The sequence below is a fragment of the Capra hircus genome, chromosome 18, assembly GCF_001704415.2.
Source record: "Capra hircus breed San Clemente chromosome 18, ASM170441v1, whole genome shotgun sequence".
Lineage (NCBI taxonomy): Eukaryota > Metazoa > Chordata > Mammalia > Artiodactyla > Bovidae > Capra > Capra hircus.
This window is the reverse complement of record NC_030825.1, coordinates 3119904-3139682: the sequence shown is the minus strand read 5'-3', so window position 1 is coordinate 3139682 and position 19779 is coordinate 3119904. Positions and strand designations below refer to the sequence as shown.

At 47.8% G+C, this 19779-nt stretch overlaps 1 protein-coding gene across 3 annotated transcripts in view; it reads left to right on the top strand.

Annotated features, from left to right (window-relative positions):
• Window positions 1-17894, top strand: part of LOC106503078 (pyruvate dehydrogenase phosphatase regulatory subunit, mitochondrial) — a 41265-nt gene extending 23371 nt beyond the window's left edge. For all 3 annotated transcript variants that reach the window (XM_018061698.1, XM_018061699.1, XM_018061697.1), the window contains 8 exons: window positions 1254-1409; window positions 2036-2169; window positions 2535-2683; window positions 3119-3231; window positions 4352-4446; window positions 5927-6016; window positions 10954-11136; window positions 13106-17894. In XM_018061698.1, coding sequence (XP_017917187.1) covers window positions 1254-1409; window positions 2036-2169; window positions 2535-2683; window positions 3119-3231; window positions 4352-4446; window positions 5927-6016; window positions 10954-11136; window positions 13106-13510 — 1325 coding nt within the window. In that variant the 3' untranslated portion in view covers window positions 13511-17894. The remainder of the gene's footprint in view (window positions 1-1253; window positions 1410-2035; window positions 2170-2534; window positions 2684-3118; window positions 3232-4351; window positions 4447-5926; window positions 6017-10953; window positions 11137-13105) is intronic.

Sequence of the window (19779 nt, the reverse complement as noted above, 5' to 3'; positions counted from 1 at the left end):
GTTAGTCTGAAAGCATAAGTGGCTCTCGTCATCACCCACCGTATGCTCACCAAAGAGGAAACCACTTCTCTTGTAAATGCCAGACATGCATTCCTACTTTCTCTTTGTTTTTGCTTCTGACTTTGAAGGATTACTATCTTGTCTTGGCTTTTTATTTCCCAGTGAGCTCTTTAGAGATAGCTTAAAATATCTATATATATAATGTATTTCTTTTTGGCCGTGCTGGGTGTTCGGCGCTGCGTGCGGCCTTTCTCAGTTCTGGCAGGGAGGGCTGCTCTGCTGTGGTGCGCAGGCTTCTCATTGCAGCGGCTTCTCTTTGCAGAGCACAGACTCCAGGCCACACCGGCTTCAGTGGTTGTGGTGCACGGGCTGGTAGCCGTATGTGTGACTGCCAAGATTTTTTATTTTCTGTGCAAATCGTAATGAAGCTTGAGCTTCTTAAAGATATAGCACTTTGGGGGCCCTTCTCTGATTCTCATGAGTTGCAAGTTTTTTCATGACAGAAGATGGGGAATTGGAAGGTAGAGCCTAAACCCCAGAAGAGATCTGGACCATTCAGAGAGGGCAGCATGGCTTGCTTCTGCCTCAGCGAAGTACCTCTTGTTTGGCCTTGTGTGAAGTCCAGTCTTCTCTTTGGAAGACACTAAAGATCATACTCTTTCTGGATATTTTTACTTACTGCTGTTGCAGATTGGACATCAGGAGAAGTGAATTCTGCCCCTAGCCTTGTTATGTAACAATGTCAGTGGGACAAACTGTGCAACCTGTCAGGTTCCATATCAAGTGCGCTATGTGCCCTTTTGCTTCAGAGATGGTTAAATGCCAGGGCAAGTGTGTGACAGGTCTGAGACTCCAACCACACACGCACTGGAAAGAAGCAGGTGCCGGTGTTTCACACTATATAACCTCCCGTGTCCTGTGTAGACGTGACCTTCATCCCTGCTGGGAGCTCAGCAAGGTTTAGAACCCTTTCTCCCATTGTTTCCACCTGCCAGCTTAAAAATAACTATAAACAAAGATCTGGAGTCTTGACGTGACTCACAGCTGTATAACTCTGTGGAGGGGCGACACCAGCTCTTACAATGCAGTCCTTTCTTCTGGAACGTTCCTGTCACACTGGGTGCTGTTGGGAAATTGGGCTACAGCAGCCTGGAAAGCATGCTCTTTTGAATGGAAGCAGCTCCAGAGTCTCGTGGATAGGGGTGCTCAGCTCCGTGGCTTGGGCTCTCACGGCCTGCTCTTCCGTCTCCTAGCTCTGCTCTATGACCTGAAGGTTCCCCGCTGGGATTTCCAGACTGGAAGGCAGTTACGCACCTCTCCTCTCTATGACCGGCTGGACGCGCAGGGAGCCAGGTGGATGGAGAAACATGGATTCGAGAGGCCAAAGTACTTCGTGCCACCAGACAAGGGTAAGAAGGCACGTTGTTGTATTTGTTCTTTTGTCCTAAGGATAATAAATCTTGGTTTGGTCTGGTTTTAAATTACGGACTTTTGGCTGTGCCGGGTCTGTGTTGCTGAGCGGGGGCTCCCTCAGCTGTGGCGCACGGGGGCCCCTCTCTGGTTGTGGTACACGGGGCTTCTTCAGCTGTGGCGCACGGGGCCCGCTCTCCGGCTGTGGCGCACGGGGGCCCCTCTCTGGTTGTGGTACACGGGGCTCCCTCAGCTGTGGCGCACGGGGCCCGCTCTCCAGCTGTGGCGCACGGGGGCCGCTCTCCGGCTGTGGCGCGCGGGCTCTCGTTGCAGGGCGCAGGCTCCAGGGCACGCGGGCTCCGGGAGTTGTGTGCACAGGTTTAGTTGCTCCATGTGGGATCTTCCTGGGTCAGGAATCAAGCCTGTGTCCCCTTACTGACAGGCAGATTCTTAACCACTGGACCGCTAGGGAAGTCCTAAACCTCATTTTTAAATCAGTATACTCGACTGTGTTCCTGGGAGAATAAATAATAAAAACCAATTATACTGTCCTAAGCTATCAAGGAAACCCACCAGGACAAATCCCCTCCTTTTGCTTCTTCCTTTGGTTTTCTCTGTCCTGTAGACCTCCTGGCCTTGGAGCAGAGCAAGACTTTCTACAAGCCAGACTGGTTTGAGATTGTGGGGTCGGAAGTCAAGTGCTGTAAGGAAGCCGTGTGTGTCATTGACATGTCCTCTTTCACAAAGTTTGAAATAACAGTAAGTATTTGAGAACCCAAAGAACAGACTTAGAAACATGCATGTTTATTATATGCCTCTTGTTTTCCATCTGTCACTTCAAAACTGATTCTGTAAGAACTCGGGTATATTTCAGTGTGTCAGCTGAATTCTAACATTTTCTGGAGTTTTTAGCTCTTTGTCTCTGATTCTTTCTCTGCTTGTAGAGGCCTGTCTGACGCTAGAGTCAGTAGCTAGCTTACCTGAGCTCCTTGCGGTGGGGTGAAGCTGCACACGCTGCTGCGCGAGGCCCAGCTAGCTGGACTCTCTCAGCGAGTGGCTGTGCGCGGCAGGCCGCCTTGCCAGGCGGAGGCTCTGCCATCTGCGTCTCTGTCTCGCCCCCACAGTCCCCTGGGGACCAGGCGCTCGCAGCTCTCCAGCGCCTCTTCTCCAACGACCTCGACGTGCCCGTGGGCCACGTCGTGCACACCGGCATGCTCAACGAGCGCGGCGGGCACGAGAACGACTGCAGCGTCGCCCGGCTGGGCAAGCGCAGGTGAGCCGGGCGCCGCCCCGCGGCTGGGCCCCAGGCGCCGCCGCCGCCGCCGAGCGCGGGAAGCGTGCCATCGGGGCGCGGCCAGTCCATCCGCAGTGCCCGTGCACGCGCGCGCGCACGCACTCCGCCCCGCCACGAGGAGAGGGGAAACGCACCAGATTATTTAAGGCCTAGTGTGGAGAGCTAGTTATTCTGCTTGGAGAAAGTGCCTTATCTTACGTTGGTAGGCTGTGTGATTTCTTGGCACTAGCAGGACGCCAGACCTTGCTTTGTCCTGACGTGGTGTGTCTGAGAAGGATGTGCTCTTGGCCCTTCCTGAAAGTGAAGAGACCGTTGGGCACGTTCTGTCCGTTGCTTTCACTCTAGCTGAGAACCTGCTGCTTCCTGATCATTCTTCTGCTGCCTGGTTTTGATTACTTTTGGTCTCACTTTCAGTTTCTTCATGATTTCTCCAACCGACCAGCAGGTCCATTGTTGGGCTTGGCTTAAGAAATACATGCCAGAAGACAGCAACCTGATTCTGGAGGACGTCACCTGGAAATACACTGGTAAGGGGCCCTCCAGGGTCAGGGGGCCTGCTGGGGTCAGAGGGCCCTCCGGGGTCAGCTGGCCCAGTGATCCAGGTTTGTCTTCTCCATTTGCCTTCTTCATATCTGGTGTTCAGGAGTGTCAGAATTAGCCTCTTGTAAGAGGCTCCTGGTCATAGCCAATGGATCGCTAGCACTTCCCCACGTTATAAGTGAAGTGTGGGATGACTTATCGCTTCTCTGTTTGTGTGGTTACTGCTGTATCCCCTACAGTCAGCAAATCAGAGTGCAAATATTTGTTGAATTAACGAATGACTCATTATTAAATTATTTTAATTCATTATGTAAATGTTGTTTTCATCACAATTTCCCCTTAGTTTTTTTTTTTTTTTTTAAGTAAGTAAATACTTCTTAAGGATGGTTAACTTATTCCCTGATTATCTCCCCCTCAGCAATCCTCTCATGGAGCAGCCCTTTCTCTTCTGCCCCCTAATTTCAGCTTTAACCCCTCCCTGCTTCTCACTTAAAGGACCCTTGCCTTGCCTCCACCAGAGGCGAGTTCATCGTAGCAAATATGATGGCGTTCTTGCTACCAGATTGGAAAACTAGAAGCTTACGGAAGCCAGCCTGTTTTCCAGTCCCTCTGAGGGTATCTGATGTGTGACGTGCTCAGCTGCTGTCACAGATCCCAGCCAGGGGGCAGGTCTCCTTGGGGCTCTCCTGTTACTGATTTGTGTTTGAGGCTTTTCCATCACACAGCTGCACTGGGAAGAGGCGGGGAGCGGGACCTATGCAGGTGTTCAGGGCCAGGCCTGGGAGTAGACTCCTGTCCTCTGGCTTCATGCTCCCAGTCTCCCTGAAGAGGCGGCTGTAGAGACTCGTCTTCCTTTGTACCCAGGAAGAGGCCACAACTGGCCAGGCTCTCACATGCCAGGAGTCAGTGGCAGCACTTAGCAGCCTTGTCAGGATAAATGTGTTTGCCAGAACCTAGGTGCATCCTAGGACTGCCTAAACACAGGAAGGTTTTCATGGTCTTGCCACCCAGACCTGGCCATAGGTGAGCAAGTCCAGAACAGACCTTCCCCATTGGCTCAGCTGTTCACCTGGAGCAGCCAGACATGTCCTTTTCTTTCCCCTTTAGCCCTCAACCTGATTGGTCCTCGAGCTGTGGACGTGCTGTCCGAGTTGTCCTATGCCCCTATGACTCCAGACCACTTCCCAAGTCTGTTCTGCAAGGTGAGTACTGGAAAACTTCTAGTTTTTAAATAAGCAGGGAATGTTCTTGTATAGAGATGGCAATTACATGTTCTCATTATGGTGTTAACATCCACAGAGTGTATTCTTATGTTCATTAAGCAAACAAAATGAGTATATCCACTATTTTCCATTCTTTACAGTCTTCTTATTTAATAAACATTGATATCTTGAAAGTGGACCTAACTTTTCTCATTATCAGTTCTATATATTCATTGCTTTCTGTGAAAGTGAAAGTCGCTCAGTCGTGTCCGACTCTTTTCGACCCCGTGGACAATTCTCCAGGCCAGAATACTGGAGTGGGTAGCCTTCCCCTTCTCCAGGCGACCTTCCCAACCCAGGAACTGAACCGGGGTCTCCTGCATTCAGGCAGACTCTTTCCCGGCTGACCTGTCAGGGAAGCCCATTGCCTTCTGTAGCAGTGGATTGCATTTTCATGCTGCAGTACTATGACACTGATGCCAGAAGACGCCAGCCAAGGTCAGGTCCCTTCTCTCCATGCAGAGCTTCCTCTTTTCCACCCATGAAGCGACTTCTGTGTACGTGGCCCCTTCAGATAAGAAATGGCTAGGCGAATCCCTAAACATCCATGGTTTTCTTTCTTACACTTGGCAAGTAGATCTGAGTGAAACAAAGTGCAGCTGAGTGAAAAGAAGGACAGCTGAACACTCTGGGAGGCGGCTAATGGAGAGGTCTGCACAGACGGATGTTTTGGCAGCTGTCACAGGCAGCTCTGGAACAGTTACTGACGGGGTGCTCTTTGAAGTTCAGACTGAAGTCAGGTTCCTCTTAAGTGGCTTCACAGCTCTCTCTTCTCTGTGGCACAGTTAAAGCAGCAGAAAGCTCTGTTAGCTGTCGGCCGGCCCTGTCAGAGCCCTTTCTTTGCTCTGAGAAGAGGCTTGCCCCAGACCCTTGTGCCTCCCCATGGAGGCGGCCTGCTGGGGGCCTTCTGGGGCTCCCCACACCCCGCCACAGAGCGTGGTCGAGTCAGAGGCCCTTTTGAGTCACTGCTGCTGGAAACGTGTTCAGAACACGGGGAGCCCAGTGTCTGCCCCCCAGGGTAGCAGGTGAACGAGCGTCTTCTCTGGGGCAGGTGCCCAGGGCTGGTCGGCCAGGTCCACCAAGGAACATTTGCCTGCTCTTCATAGCTCCTGATGTCGTGACTAAAACCAGCAGATCTTCAGCAGGACTTTGTGGAGAGGAGTGTTTCCTACTTGTCAAAGACTGCCTCCACTCCCCCAGCGGCTGGGCTGGCGCTCCTGAGCTGGGCGTTGGGAGGCCGGGCTATGTGCCTAGTGACCCCATTGCCTGGAAGCAGACCATCGGGGAAGAAATTCCTTCATTCACATGTGTCTGTCTCCTCCAGGGTCAGACGCAGGGAGGGTGCAGAGCTAATGAGAGGGCTCCTGAGACCTTCATCCTCTGACACCTCCACGGTGACCCCCTCCCTTGGTCTCCACAGGAGATGAGCGTGGGCTACGCCAACGGGATCCGGGTGATGAGCATGACGCACACGGGCGAGCCGGGGTTCATGCTCTACATCCCCATAGAGGTGAGCACCGCGGGGAGGGGGTGGGGGGCCGCAGAGGGCCCGTCTGCCAGCCTTCCTCGCCGCAGCCGGCTGCGTGAGAGAGGGTGTGACGTTTTTACTGTTTTCTGTAGGTCTAGAGCATTCACATGGTCTAAAATTAAACATCTCTAAAATGTGTTCAGCGCCGCTGACCAGTTCTCACCAGCCACCACCAGTGATAGAATTGTTTATATCACGTCAGAGTTGTGTACGTATGGAAGCAAGTTGAAAGACATCTTCACAACCCCCTTTTTAGAAACGCAAGCGGAAGCATACTGCGCTTCTTCATCTTGATTGTTTTACCAAACAGTTTACAGATCTTCCCCTGCCAGGACCTAAGAAAGAGCTTCCTTTTCCTTTTTTCCTTCATTTTTTAATTAAAGTGCTACAGTATTCCATTGTATTCCATTATATAGTCGAATCATTTATTTTTAAATGATTTATTTGGCTGTGCTGCGCCTTAGTTGCAGCATGTGGGATCTCCAGTCTTTGTTGCAGCACGTTCTCTGACCAGGGATGGAACCCAGGCCTCCTGCATTGGGAGTGCAGAGTCTTAGCCACTGGCAGGGAAGGCCCTGAATCATAGTTTAACTAGTCTGCTGTTAATAGACATTTACAGGTTTCTCGTCCTTGGCTGTTATAAAAAGTTCCGCAGTGTACGAGAGTCCCTTTTTCTTTATTGCTTGCACTGGCACCAGGTTGTCAGGCTTTGGGCTGATGGGGGCAGAGCAGTTTGTCAGTGCAGTTTTATGCAAGAGATGGAGCTGCTTTTCAAAACCCGGCTCCCTCTGAGTAAAAGCCTGTCCGCAGGCCTGCACCGCTCCTCCTGCCCTTCTCACTGCTGCTCCTATCTCCCCTCTTCCTGCCTCTTGCTCCCAGCCCTTCACTCCCTGCTGGGCGAGCGTCTGAAGCCTGGGGCGGGGGGAGGGGGGGAGGGCCTTTCCACCTGCCCTCCGCCTTCCTTGGCAGTCCGTCCTCCATAGAGCCACCAGGCTGAGGGCTACACCTGCTTCAGGTCTGCTCACACTTGCCTTCTTGATGAGACCTTCAAAGCTGCGTCCACCAGCCCCTTCCTCCCTAGCCTCTTCCCTGTTTTTCTTCAGGGTGCTTACCAGTGTCTCTCAGAATATATATTTTCTTTATTTTGTTCAACAGTTTAACCATTTTAAATACAGGTTTGCTGAATGCAGAGTTATTTAACTTCTGTGTCACCAGCACAGAGGAGCTTGGCACATAGTAAATGCTTAGTAAGTGCTATATGAATGAATGTTCTGGCTCTATCTTTTGTCCATTTTTGTATTGAATTATTTGTCTTTTTACCCAATTTCTCTGAACCAGACAGTCCTTCCTATTAAGTTGTAATTTTTTTTTCCCATTTGTCTTGATTTGTTGTTTTTTTTTTACCGTGTAGAAGGGTTTTTTAAATTTTACTTTTATTATGGAAAATGTTCCATATGTTGCAAAAAAAAATTTATTCTTTTTGTAGATAAATTGATCAACCTTTTGTGGCTTCCAAACTTTGATACATAGAAGGGGCTTCCCCACCCCAGAGTTATAAAATTTTTCCACTTTTCTTCTGGTGTTTTCAGGTTTTTATTAAATTTATTTATAGTTTGTCTTATTGCTATTTATGGGTTTGTGGGGCTTTTAAAATATTTAAATGCACCAATCTTTTGCACTGTCTCTTGGTTCATTTTATGAGCTGTGGATCAGACTATTTTTTCTAACATGGATGACCAATCGGCATGAGATTCTACCTTTATCACATACTAAGTTGCTACATTTGGGTATATTTCTGAACCTTTATTCTGTTCTGTTTATCCAGGACCACATTATCTTAATTATTGAGTTTTTATTGTTCATTTTAATACTTGGTAATGCTTTCCTCCCTCACAGCTTGGAAAACTCTGGAAAATAATTCCTATTTCCTTATGCTCCCTCATAAACATTTATAATCATCTAGTTAAAAACACCCTGATTTTTTGGGTTGTGTTATGTTTGTCAATTAGGAAGAATTGACGTTCTTACATGTGTTGAATATTACAATCAGAATGTACCTTTTATATTTGGGTTTGTGTGTGTGTGTTGCGGTCCTTTAATGGACCGGAACCTGGTGGTCCAGAGTCGACGATAAGAAAGTGAAAGAGAGAAAGAAGCTAATGTTCCCTGGTTTACGCAGAGAACCAATAAAACCCTTGAACAGGGCTTGCACCACTCACGAAGGCACAGGGCGTTCTCTCAAAGAAGTCTTGAAAGCATGGGCAGGAGAGTGAGCTCGGCGGGTTTCCACGCTCCAGAGAATTAGCCAGAGGGGGAAAGAGAGAGAAAGACACGGGGACCTAAGCCTCTGGTGGAGCAAGGGTGCTTTAATGATCCTTCTGTGAGTATATATAGGCTGTTGTGCAAGGAATTTCTTTCAACAATGACAAAGAGCAGGAAACCAGACGTACAGCAACTGTTACCAAGGAAATGAGGAATTAGCAATGGCCATAATGTCAGAAGACAGTCCATATCTCGAGAAAGAGGGTCGTGACTAAGCAGTTTTGTCGTAAGGAGAGTGTTCACTGAAGGAAATCCACGCATGCATTTTATCTCATGACCTCAGTCCTGGGACCAGCGTGCTGCTCCAGTCATTACCAGGAACTGATAAGAAACAGAGGATTTATGAGAGACAGAAAACAGCACACAGGAGTCCTCCTGTTAAACGTTCCCTGACGTGTGTGTGTGACCTTCAGAAGCATTTTGAAGTTTTCCTCATGTAGATGTTACAAATTTATATGAATAATATTTTGGTGGTATTGCTATTGTGAATAGGAAGGGTATCTTTATTCTAGTATCTTCTAGGTGATTTTCTTCTGTTTATTAATGCTTTAACCTGTTTTCTTCCTAAACTGTCTTACTGTTTATAGCTGTTTTTCAGTTGTTTCTCTGGAACTTCCAGAGTTCAGTCTGACCATATACAAATAGTAATCATTTTTCTTGTTTCTTAACAATTTTATTCCTGCATTTTCTTTCCTGTGTCCAGTTGTGACAAGCATGGATTTGCCATCCCATGAAATTTCATCTGCTTTTTCACACTCAAATGTTACAATTTGAGAAGAGCTGATACACATATAGCTGATACATTTTGCCTGTACTGACAGGGGATCAACTGTGAATATGGTCACTGAGTTGTTACCACCTGCTCCCAGGTCGTTAATCAGCAAAGTCTATCAGGAGGGGGAAGGCCTGTTTCCTACCTGATTTTCTTGGGCTGGTCCCATTCTTACTTATGTTTTCCATGAGTCCAAGAGGTAATTTTTGCACTGCTTGGGTTCTTTTCAAGCTGGTTTTTGTCCTCAAGAAGGTTATACTTGTCTCTTAGAAGAGATGGTTTCCAGAAGCATGGTGGCAGACGGCAGATTGTTTACCCTCAATGCCTGGCATTTAGTGAGAAAGTGAGTAAACGGTGGGGACCTACTTTTCCCTTTGCTCTTCTTCTCTAGTCCAAGACTAGTAGCTTGCTTTCCATCTTTCCTCCTCTGTCTTCCTCTTAACTCAGACACAAAGCGTTCAGCTTGAGACACTGACCCCGCCTAAGATACGGCTCATTCTTACTCTTTTTGCCCAGCCAGTCCCCACTGGTCTCCTCCACCCACCTTTGCTATCTCCAGTGTTTGACTTACACACATACCACAGGCTGTGTTGTACCAATAGCTCAGACTCCCTTTTTCACATCTAAAATCGTCTTGACCACATTGTTCTGTTTAGTCTAGGCCTGTTTGCTGCAGTAGTACAGTTTATAGAGCCATATACATTAAAGAATTGCAATACCAATGAAGCTGCTTTTCCTTTTCCCCCTAGTCATATTGAGAGATAATTTATATACATCATTGTATAAGATTAAGGTGGACAGTATAATGGATTGACTTACGTAGACTTAGCATTCACTGTCTCATACAGCTTCAATAAAAAAGAAAAAAACTTTTTTCCTGTGTGATGACAGGAGATCTCAGGGTTTACTCTTAACTTTCATGTGTACCACACGGCAGTGTCGGTTGTAGTTAAATGTTGTACACTACATCCCTGGTGCTTACCTTATGAGGAAGTTTGAACCTTTTGACCACCTTCCTCCAGTCCTCACCCCTCTACCTACTAGTAACCAATCTGGTCTCTTGTTCTGTGAGTTTGGATGCTATTTTGGGGGTTTTTTTTGGTGTGTGTGTTTTTTTTTTAAAGATTCCACACCTAAGTGTGGATTATATAACATCTGTCTTTCTCATTCTTCTGTGTTTTGTTTTCTCTGAGTTACAGTTTTTAAAGTAAACAGTATAGCTGTTGTTGGCCTTTAGGCTTAACATAGTATGTTTAGATTATTTGCTTTCAGTTTGGAAAACTTTCTGCTCATTTAAGTTGTCTGGTACTTAAACATATCTGGAACCAAAAACAAAGCAGTGTGAGAGACTGGATGCTGCGGGACGTGGTGGGAGATCCTCTGTGACCTGCTCCCGGGCTGAGATGCCACAGTTGGTGTGACAGATCAGAGTTGTGCATGCACGCCTAGAGTTACCTGCAATACTAGTTTCACAGCGTGGTCCAGTGCACGAGGGAAGGACCAGGGTTGGGGAGCAGGGGCGAGAGAACACAGCGGGAAGGATGCGTGGCTGGCGGAGAGGCGGTTACGAGATTGGTTGTTTGCTGAGTGGTAAGAGAGCTTCTGTGAGTTATGTCGTGCTGCTCTGTGCTAAGATCCTAGACATTTCTAGAGAAGTGAAGAGACAGGTGCTGCTTTCCTGGAACTTAAGTCTGGGCTGTGGCAATGGGGCTCCTGAGGATTATGTCCAACCTCCCGCCCTGTCCGGGTAGCAGGGACAGCCAGCCGTGCGCCATGTTCAGTGCTGAAGGTCTGCTCATTACTGACCTCTCGTCTCTCCCTCTAGTACGCCCTGCACGTATACAATGAAGTGATGAGCGTGGGCCAGAAATACGGAATCCGGAATGCTGGGTATTATGCTCTTCGTAGTCTCCGAATTGAGAAGTTTTTTGCCTTCTGGGGTCAGGACTTAAACACCCTCACCACACCCCTGGAATGTGGAGGAGAGTCTCGGGTGAAGTTAGACAAGGTATTGTACTCGTGTGCATACTCCACTCCGCCCTCAGCTCTCCAGGCAGGGAGCCTGCAGGAGAACAGGTGGACAGGGGCTGAGGCCTCAGGATGTCTGAGGGATAAAACACTGACTAAGGAAACACTCTGTTTTAGACTGAGTGCTTTCTGGGCATTTTCCAGAATTGGTTATGGCGATTCATTAACCTGCCACAAACATGTACAAATGAGTCACATTACATTCAACTTCCCAATTTTTTTTGTTTCAAAATTAATATATGGAAATGCTCTTTTTAAATCACCATTTAAGAGGATAAAATTCTCTTTCCCCGCTCTGAGTGCCCCCAGCCCTCCTGCCAGCTTGACCAGAAGCACCAGTGCCCTGTCTCCTTGTAGAGCATCCGTGCAGAGCACGCAGAGGAGTCTCCCTTCACTGCTTTCTTAATTGTGGTGCTTGGACACTACACACTTGGTATATTGCACCTTACTTTTTTCACTTAACAAAATCTTTTAGCAGTCATCCTCTACCAAACAACATAGTAGATCTCTGCTGCTCTTTTTGAATGATTAGGTAAGTATTTTTCTCTGATGTAAAATTAAAGAATACTCAGTTTGGAAAATAGGGAAAAACAAAATTAAAATCACTCATTTTTTTTCAGACACAATCACTGTTAAGTTTATTTTAGGGAAGAATGAGGGGAAGGGATAGTTGGGGAGTGTGGGATGGATGTGAACACACAGCTATATTTAAAATAGATAACCAACAAGGACTTACTGTATAGCGTAGAGAACTCTGCTCTGTTTTATGTGGCAGCCTGGGACGGGGGGCGGGGGGCAGGGGATAGACACATACATGGATCTATATATGGATACATATATATGGCTGAGTCCCTTCACTGTTCACCTGAAACTATCACAACATTGTTATCTGGCTGTCAGTCCAGTTCACTCCGTGAACAGTTCACTCCAGTTGCTCAGTTGTGCCCTACTCTTTGCGACCCCATGGACTGCAGCACGCCAGGCCTCCCTGCCTGTCACCAACTCCCAGAGTCTGCTCAAATTCATGTCCATCAAGTCAGTGATGCCATCCAGCCATCTCCTCCTCTGTCGTCCCCTTCTCCTCCTGCCTTCAGTCTTTCCCAACATCAGGGTCTTTTCCAGTGAGTCTTCGAATCAGGTGGCCAAAGTATTGGAGGTTCAGCATCAGTCCTTCCAGTGAATGTTCAGGACTGATTTCCTTTAGGATGGACTGGTTTGAGCTCTTTGTAGTTCAGGGGACTGCAGTTGGCTATATTCCAATTAATTGGCTAATCAATTCAGTTCAGCTCAGTCCAGTCACTCAGTTGTGTCTGACTCTTTGCAACCCCATGAATCGCAGCATGCCAGGCCTCCCTGTCCATCACCAACTCCCGGAGTTCACTCAGACTCAGGTCCGTAGAGTCAGTGATGCCATCCAGCCATCTCATCCTCTGTCGTCCCCTTCTCCTCCTGCCCCCAATCCCTCCCAGCATATATCCCAATTAATTGGGATATTATATTGGAGTTAATACATTCCAAATAATTAGAATATAATATTCCAATATATTAATTGGCTATATTCCAATATAAAAAGAAAACTTTTTTTAATTTTTTATTCTGCTTTTTTGTAATATGCATAAATATATATGCATACAATATATAAATGGACTTTTTGTTGAGATTATATAAAAACATTGCTTTTCTAAAACAGTTTGAACAAGCACTATTAAGTGTAGATTTTTCTGCCTGTTTTTGTTCTGTGTGGTCTCGTGATTGAAATGTGTTTATAAAACAGAACGATGTAAACCTTGCTGTTGCAAGGATCCTCTGAAGGTGTCTCATGTTGGGAACGCAGGTTTCCACACAGTGGGAAGCACGCCTTCTCCAGAGCGTGCAGCGGGGAGGCGGGGAGGGGCGGCCCTCCGCGGTGACGCCGGGCTTGGCCTCTGAGCGCCGCCTCTCTTCCCTAGGGCGTGGATTTCATCGGGCGCGACGCGCTGCTGCAGCAGAGGCAGAGTGGAGTGTACAAGCGCCTCACCATGTTCATCCTGGACGACCACGACACAGACCTGGACCTCTGGCCGTGGTGGGGGGAGCCCATTTACCGGAACGGGCGGTACGTGGGCAAGACCACCAGCAGCGCCTACGGCTACACCCTGGAACGCCACGTGTGTCTGGGCTTCGTGCACAACTTCTCCGAGGACACGGGGGAGGAGCAGGTGGTGACAGCGGATTTCATCAACCGGGGAGAATATGAGATTGACATTGCAGGACACCGGTTCCAGGCCAAGGCCAAGCTCTACCCGGTCTCCTCCCTCCTCACGCATAAGCGCCGGAAGGAGGACGTGGAGCTGAGTGACTTGCACGGGAAGTGAGGCCAGGCGGCCTCCTTGCCACCCCTCCTTATCATCATCATAGGGGTTTTTCTCCTCCTCCCGACCCCTCCCTTTTCTTGAGTTAAGCCTGGCCTCCCATCTCTTCTCTCCTGGTAGACTTTCCCGCTTTTAACTCTTCCTTTGCTCCCTCCTGTCTCCCTCCATCTCCCCGTCCCCCTGCGTCTCCCATCTCCTCGTCCCTCTGCGTCTCCCATCTCCTCGTCCCTCTGCGTCTCCCATCTCCTCGTCCCTCTGCGTCTCCCATCTCCTCCTCCCCCTGCGTCTCCCATCTCCTCCTCCCCCTGCGTCCCCCATCTCCTGATACTCTGGGCTGGTCGCTGCTACTCCACCTCTCAGGTTCCCGTGGTGGCAGAGGGTAGGAGCAGACTCCTTGTGAGGTGGGTTGTGCTGATAGCCTGACTTCACGTGCTGTGTCTGGAAGCGAGGCAGGCTGCAGGCTAAGTGCCCTTCTCTGTGGGGCTGTTTCCTTGCAAGAACCTGTGAATTCTGTGGGTTGCTGTTGTGGAACAGCTTATGCTTTTCAGCCGGGCAGGTCCTCCTCCCATTTCTTTGTGTTACGGGTTGGCTCCCTTAGCCCTCTGTCAGGAGGATGACCACCTACCTCGCTGATGAGAGAGGCATCGTGAGGATGATACCTGGGGGTTAGCAGAGATAAACAGTTAACCCTCCTGGGCCTCCCCACTGACCCAGTTATCAGACTGTTGGGCAAGGGCCACCTGCCTGTAAGTTTCTTCATCTCTTGCTAACCTCTACAGTGAGGGGGTTTTTGGTTGGTTTGTTTGGCTGAGTAGACAAGTAAGCCACACTGTTTGAAGAGAAAGGCCAGTTTGCCTTCTGGGCTGCTTTTCCCAGCTGACAGAGTCTGACCTCAAAGTACAGCTCAGCAGTGCTGAGTCTTCTGGAAACAGTGCTGCTTTTCTTTCAGCTGCTCACAGTTCAGCCACCCCACCTTGATGATCCTCTTCTCCGAGCCCGCGTAACTTTCAGGTCAGCCTCCCATGTCCCTGCCACAGGAGCCGCTGGCTCAGCAGACCTTCTCCCCCTTTAGAGCAGGGCGAGGGAGGCAGGCTGGGCACCCTGGTTGAGGGAGTGAGCCTGGGGCCATGCTGAGTGGCTGGAAGCCACTTGGGACCCCGGGTCTGGCTTCCCCCACAGAGAAGAGACAGAGCCACGTGGAGGTGCCCTCTGATCCCAGTGTGGGGAGAGTGTGTTACCTGAGCCCGAGGTCTGCTTCCATCTTCTCTTTCTAGCCATCTCTCCACATCTGGAATAGAAAGCGACTGGGGTGAGAAGGCCCTGCTCGCTTTAAGCGTTGCCTGTGTTTGCTAAAGATCTCCCGGACTGTGATATCCATCCCCACATGTCATTTCCCCTTGCAGACAAATTGCTGCTAGGGACTTGAACCGTAGCCTTTGGTGTCTTGGCTGCATTAGTCCTGACAGGTCTGTAAGTATATTCAAGATGATCCTTTCATGTTATTAGAGAAGCTTAAACTTCTCAGATCTCTGCCTACTCTGGCATTTCTCTGGGATTTCTGTTTACCCACTTGATCACTGACTTCAGTGTCCACCTTCTTACAAGGTCTTCACTGATTAATGAGGGAGTACGTGATTAGAAATCTGTTGGGGGTTTGGTATTTTGATGTAAGTGTGTATTTAATGAGTTGAGAGGTGCTGCTTCCAGGCAGAGAGGAGGTGTGCTGCCCAGCTGGAGAGCACAGAACAGCAGCCGTGAAACTTGGGGGAGCAGGACATGAGCCTTCGCCAACGCAGGTGTTGCCCGCAGAGAGCTGACTGACCCAGGAAGATAGAGACTGATGTAGAACTAAAGGTATCCCATGCTCGGCACCACTGCGAAGTTGTCTTTATAAATGAAAATTCAATTGGGACTGAATCCAAAGGAAATTCTAGATTTTAGATGTATGTGTAAAGTACAAGCTGTCAAGATTCTGGGGGCATCACTTGTTTTTTGAGTGGCCTGAAACTTACATATTTACCTTCTGGCACTTTACATTCACCCTGGAAATCTCCTTTGTTTCATTGGAATAGGCAATATGAATCTGGTAGGTTTCTCTGTTTGGTCCTAAACTGAAAAGAGTGACTCCTTCCTGCCTCAGGCATGGTTGACAATCAAAACATCCTCATTTCTGTATCACTTCCTTGACTTGGGGACTGGACCCGTGACAACTCATCTCTTTCTTCCTGGAGACTCGATGGTTTGTTGAAGGGGTGGCTGGACTCTTTGTTTTAGATGGATGAACTTTCTTCTCTGAAATGATTTGTCTTGTGAGAGGGGGTCCACAATCTTCTCAGCATATTCAGTTGAATCATTTTGAACCTAGAAATACAGTGTGTTGGCTTCAAACAGATGGAGAATCCAGGTTCCAAGTCTACTGGGGGTCTTCTCCCTTGAGATAAGCCCCTAGTTACTTGTATCACGTGTAAGTCCTATGGTCATGTGATTGACGTTGAAGATTTCTTCTCTGTGATAAAAGCTCTAATTGAGAAGGTTTTCACACACAAAAAAAAGGGACAAGAAACCTCCCTGGCTGGGTAGCCCGTTTGATGTCCCTTAGCTTGTGTTTTGGTCACACAGCACTGCGTGGGCAGGACACACTCCAGGAGACAGAACCAAACAGTTCCCACTACATTCAGGTGCTCTTTTGGGGAGTCCCTGTACCCCCTAAATGCACACTATGCCATTTAGCCCAGTGATTAACCCCAGTCTAACCTTGGCCCCAGAGTTCCCATTTCTACTGGAGCAGCACCAAGTCACTTCCGCTTGATTCTCCTCAGGAGGCATTCAGTCCTTGGACTCTACCTCCTTGTACAGATCAAGAGTTTTAGCTGCATCTCTTCTTTCCTGGGCTGTTGCTTCCAAGAAAGTAACAAAACGTGAAGAATAACTCTTCAGCTTGCTTCTTTCCCCTGCCTTTGCATGCACTGGAGATGTTAATCCTGTCTTCCACCACCACATGTGTGGCTGGAGTGACAGGCACTTCTGAAAAGTGATTTTGTGTTACTGAAGAGATGACCCCCCTTGATTCCGCCTCTAAAACCACTATATCAGCTGGCTTTCAGGCATTAACTACAAGGTCCTTTTTGTGTCTCTTTGTTGCCTCTTGGCCAGTGTAGTCAGTGAGGATCGTCTTTAGTATCCAAGCTAGAGATCTAGTCAACAGTGTTGAATATGCAAGTATAACCTACTATTTCCTTTCTTTCTGCACATCCACACTCATCCCTCACAAACGTTGATATGAGCAGCATTTTCTCAACATCATACAGAGGAAGTTCCTCCTGAGCGAGGATTCTTCCTCCTGCACGTCATGTGCAGGCACGTGGCCTCAAACACAGCTGAGTGGGAGAGAGAGAGGGCAGGTGAAGTACACGGCAGTGACCAGGCCGGGCAGTGAGTCCTGAGGGGACTAGGGCTCCCCTGTGAGCATGTGCCCCACGCCCCTGCCACTCTGCCCTCCACGTTATGGTGCTGAGTTAGCTGTAAGGCTCCTTCATTGTCACTATCTGGGGCTGGCATCTGCAGCCCCTCACCACTACAGATACACTATTTTTTAAGAGGACTGAGTATTTTTGTATGTCTTTGCCTTCTCTTTGTCCATTAAACACCAGAGTTGTTCCTTGTATAATATGATTCTTCTCTGAGCAAAACCCTTGGAGAATTACACATTTCTTCATGGGTCATTTTTCTCATGATATTTAGATACACCTGTTTTTATCCTTTGCAGACTTCCTCCCTTCTCATTTTTCTGTCTCTCAAGGACAGGAATTATAAGTCGTGGAGGGGATACTTTTAGCACCTGTTTCAACAGATTGATGCCAGGATTCCCTTTGCACACCAGGAACTGGGGCTTGGGGCCCTCCTCCGCCCAGCCAGGTTCTAGTGCCTTACACTCCAGAGCATCACACAGCGGGCAAAAATGGAAGAAGGACCTTCAGCAGGCGGGTGTGGTGGGGTCGAAAGCTTCCGCAGCTCATTCCAGTGAAGGGTTTTCCAGCAGCACAGCTAACACTACTCTCTGGTCAACCCCTGGGATGTATGAAAACGCCACTGTAACTAGTGCAGCGGATACAACTCATTCTTTGCGTTTGTAAATGTGCAGTTCAGCTCAGCCCTTTCCCATCCCTGTCAGCATGTGGTCCTGCAGCTGTGCGAGGCCCTTTAGTAAACGGGCTCTTTCTCCCGCACCCTGGGGATGACAGGCACCCAGGGTGACCGAGTGTTTCTGCCCCCATTAATGCGGCATTAACTTTGTGCACTGTGTTTCTATCAAGCCAGATTTCAATTAAGGTTTTCTTTTCATGTTACTAAGTTTGTAAATGAATAAACAGACATTTTCTCAACTCCTGCTATGTGTCCTTGAGAAAAGTTCTGCATCTGTGGTAACTAGGTATGTGTATTTACCGTCACTAAAGATCAACAGTGCACATAAAATCATTTGTACCTGTTACCAGAGTGTACCAGAGAATTTAGAAACAGGTAAAGAAGATGCCTGTCTAAATCCAAGGCTAACTCCAAAAGAGGGGTTCCAAACACATTCTGTACAGTGACGTGCCTGGAACAAGGGGCAAGTACCTTTAAGGGGACAGCTCTCTATGGACACGTCATCTGCTAACTACGAACGTGCTGGACTAAGTACATCACAGACCATGTGAACAAGAAGAAAGGAAGCCCAGCAAGCCCAGTCTGAGTGGGAAGGACTTGCTTTCCAGCTCCTCCACCAAATGAAAGGCCTGCAGTTCATTCCCACCAGGATGAAGTAGCCCCGCACTGAGGGAGACTCACCCATGATGTACCGCATGTCTGGGGTGAAGGTCTCGGGGCAGTTCACCAACTTCATGATCTCCAGCGTCTCCAGCTGTGGCATCCGACGCAGCAGGGAACTCAGCAGGGGCTCTGAGCGACACAACAGACCCAAACCCTATCCTCAGCTTGAGGGGCCTCAAAACTGCCTTCCCCTACACACCTCGCCTCCTGCTCCTTTCTCAAAGTGTCTTGGGGAGGTTTTGTGAGAAGAGCCAACTGGGCCATCTATCAGAAGCGAAGCCTTGGTGGAATTATGGAACATCCCTACAAAGTTCTTGTCATAAAGACAGAGAAAAAAAGATACTCTGTAGAAAGGAAAGGTGCTATGGAAGATACTATGTGTGGCCCTCAAATAAAATCTTACAGGCATCAATGGTAGGACAAAAGGTCTTAATTAAAAGGCCCCCAAAGAGATACGCAATAAAAGGCAGTGTTTTCCTATGTTCTAACAGCTGTGAAAGACAGATCCTCAGCTTGTTTTAAGGTCAAGTCCATCACCCAGGAAAGATCCAGTGGGACAGGGATCAAGATGAAGCTAGACTGAAGCCGGCTGGCAGGGACATGTGTTCTTTATATTATTCTCTCCGCTTTTAAAAGTTAGAAATTTCCCCAAAGTTAAGTCCACATAGACAGGGAGAATCTCTTCATTTATAAACCCTTCCATATATTTTGATTTTGAAATGATGTGACTATGTTAACTATTCAACAAATTATTTTAAATTTGAGTAAAAGACCATATTAAAACAGTTCTCCTTTTTAAAAATGTCTTCAGTCTTATATGAAGTTCTACAAAAATGCTTCCCCCTAGTGTAACATACCAGCACTGATTTTAAATAAGTAATAAACAGAAAGTTCCTTAACAAGATTTTAGTTCCTTGAATCTGCTAAACAGTGACTGCAGCCTTCCAAGAGGCAAACTGTATGCTGCCCTTACGTTGTTACAAAGATCAAATAAGGAGCTCTTCCTAAAAATGTGTTGAAAATTAACATCTTAGACAAATATGAGGCATTTTTGTTATAATCTAGTTCACATGCCAAAGTGATCCCAGGCTTTCTATAGATTCTGAATCTCCAGCTGGTTCTTAACTTTAGTGAAAATTGGTTTCCAGTTCTCAAAGCCCCCAGAGAGGATGCCACCATGTCAGTTCCGAATATAAATTCTTCCATCTGCATCCACGGCAGCAAAGGAAGAGAAATGACAAGGGAGTGGGGAGCAGAAGGGAAAAAACAGAGTTGAGAGGCAAGCCAGCTATCTAAGTGGACAGAAAAGGCAAAACAAAAACACTATTGACTTTATTAAAACAACATCCAAAGAACACAAGCATTCACTGGCCTTCAAATACTTTTCCATCCCTCATGCCATATATGAAAGTAAACTCAAAATGGTACCATAAAACAAAAGAGAACATAGGCAAAACACTCTCTAA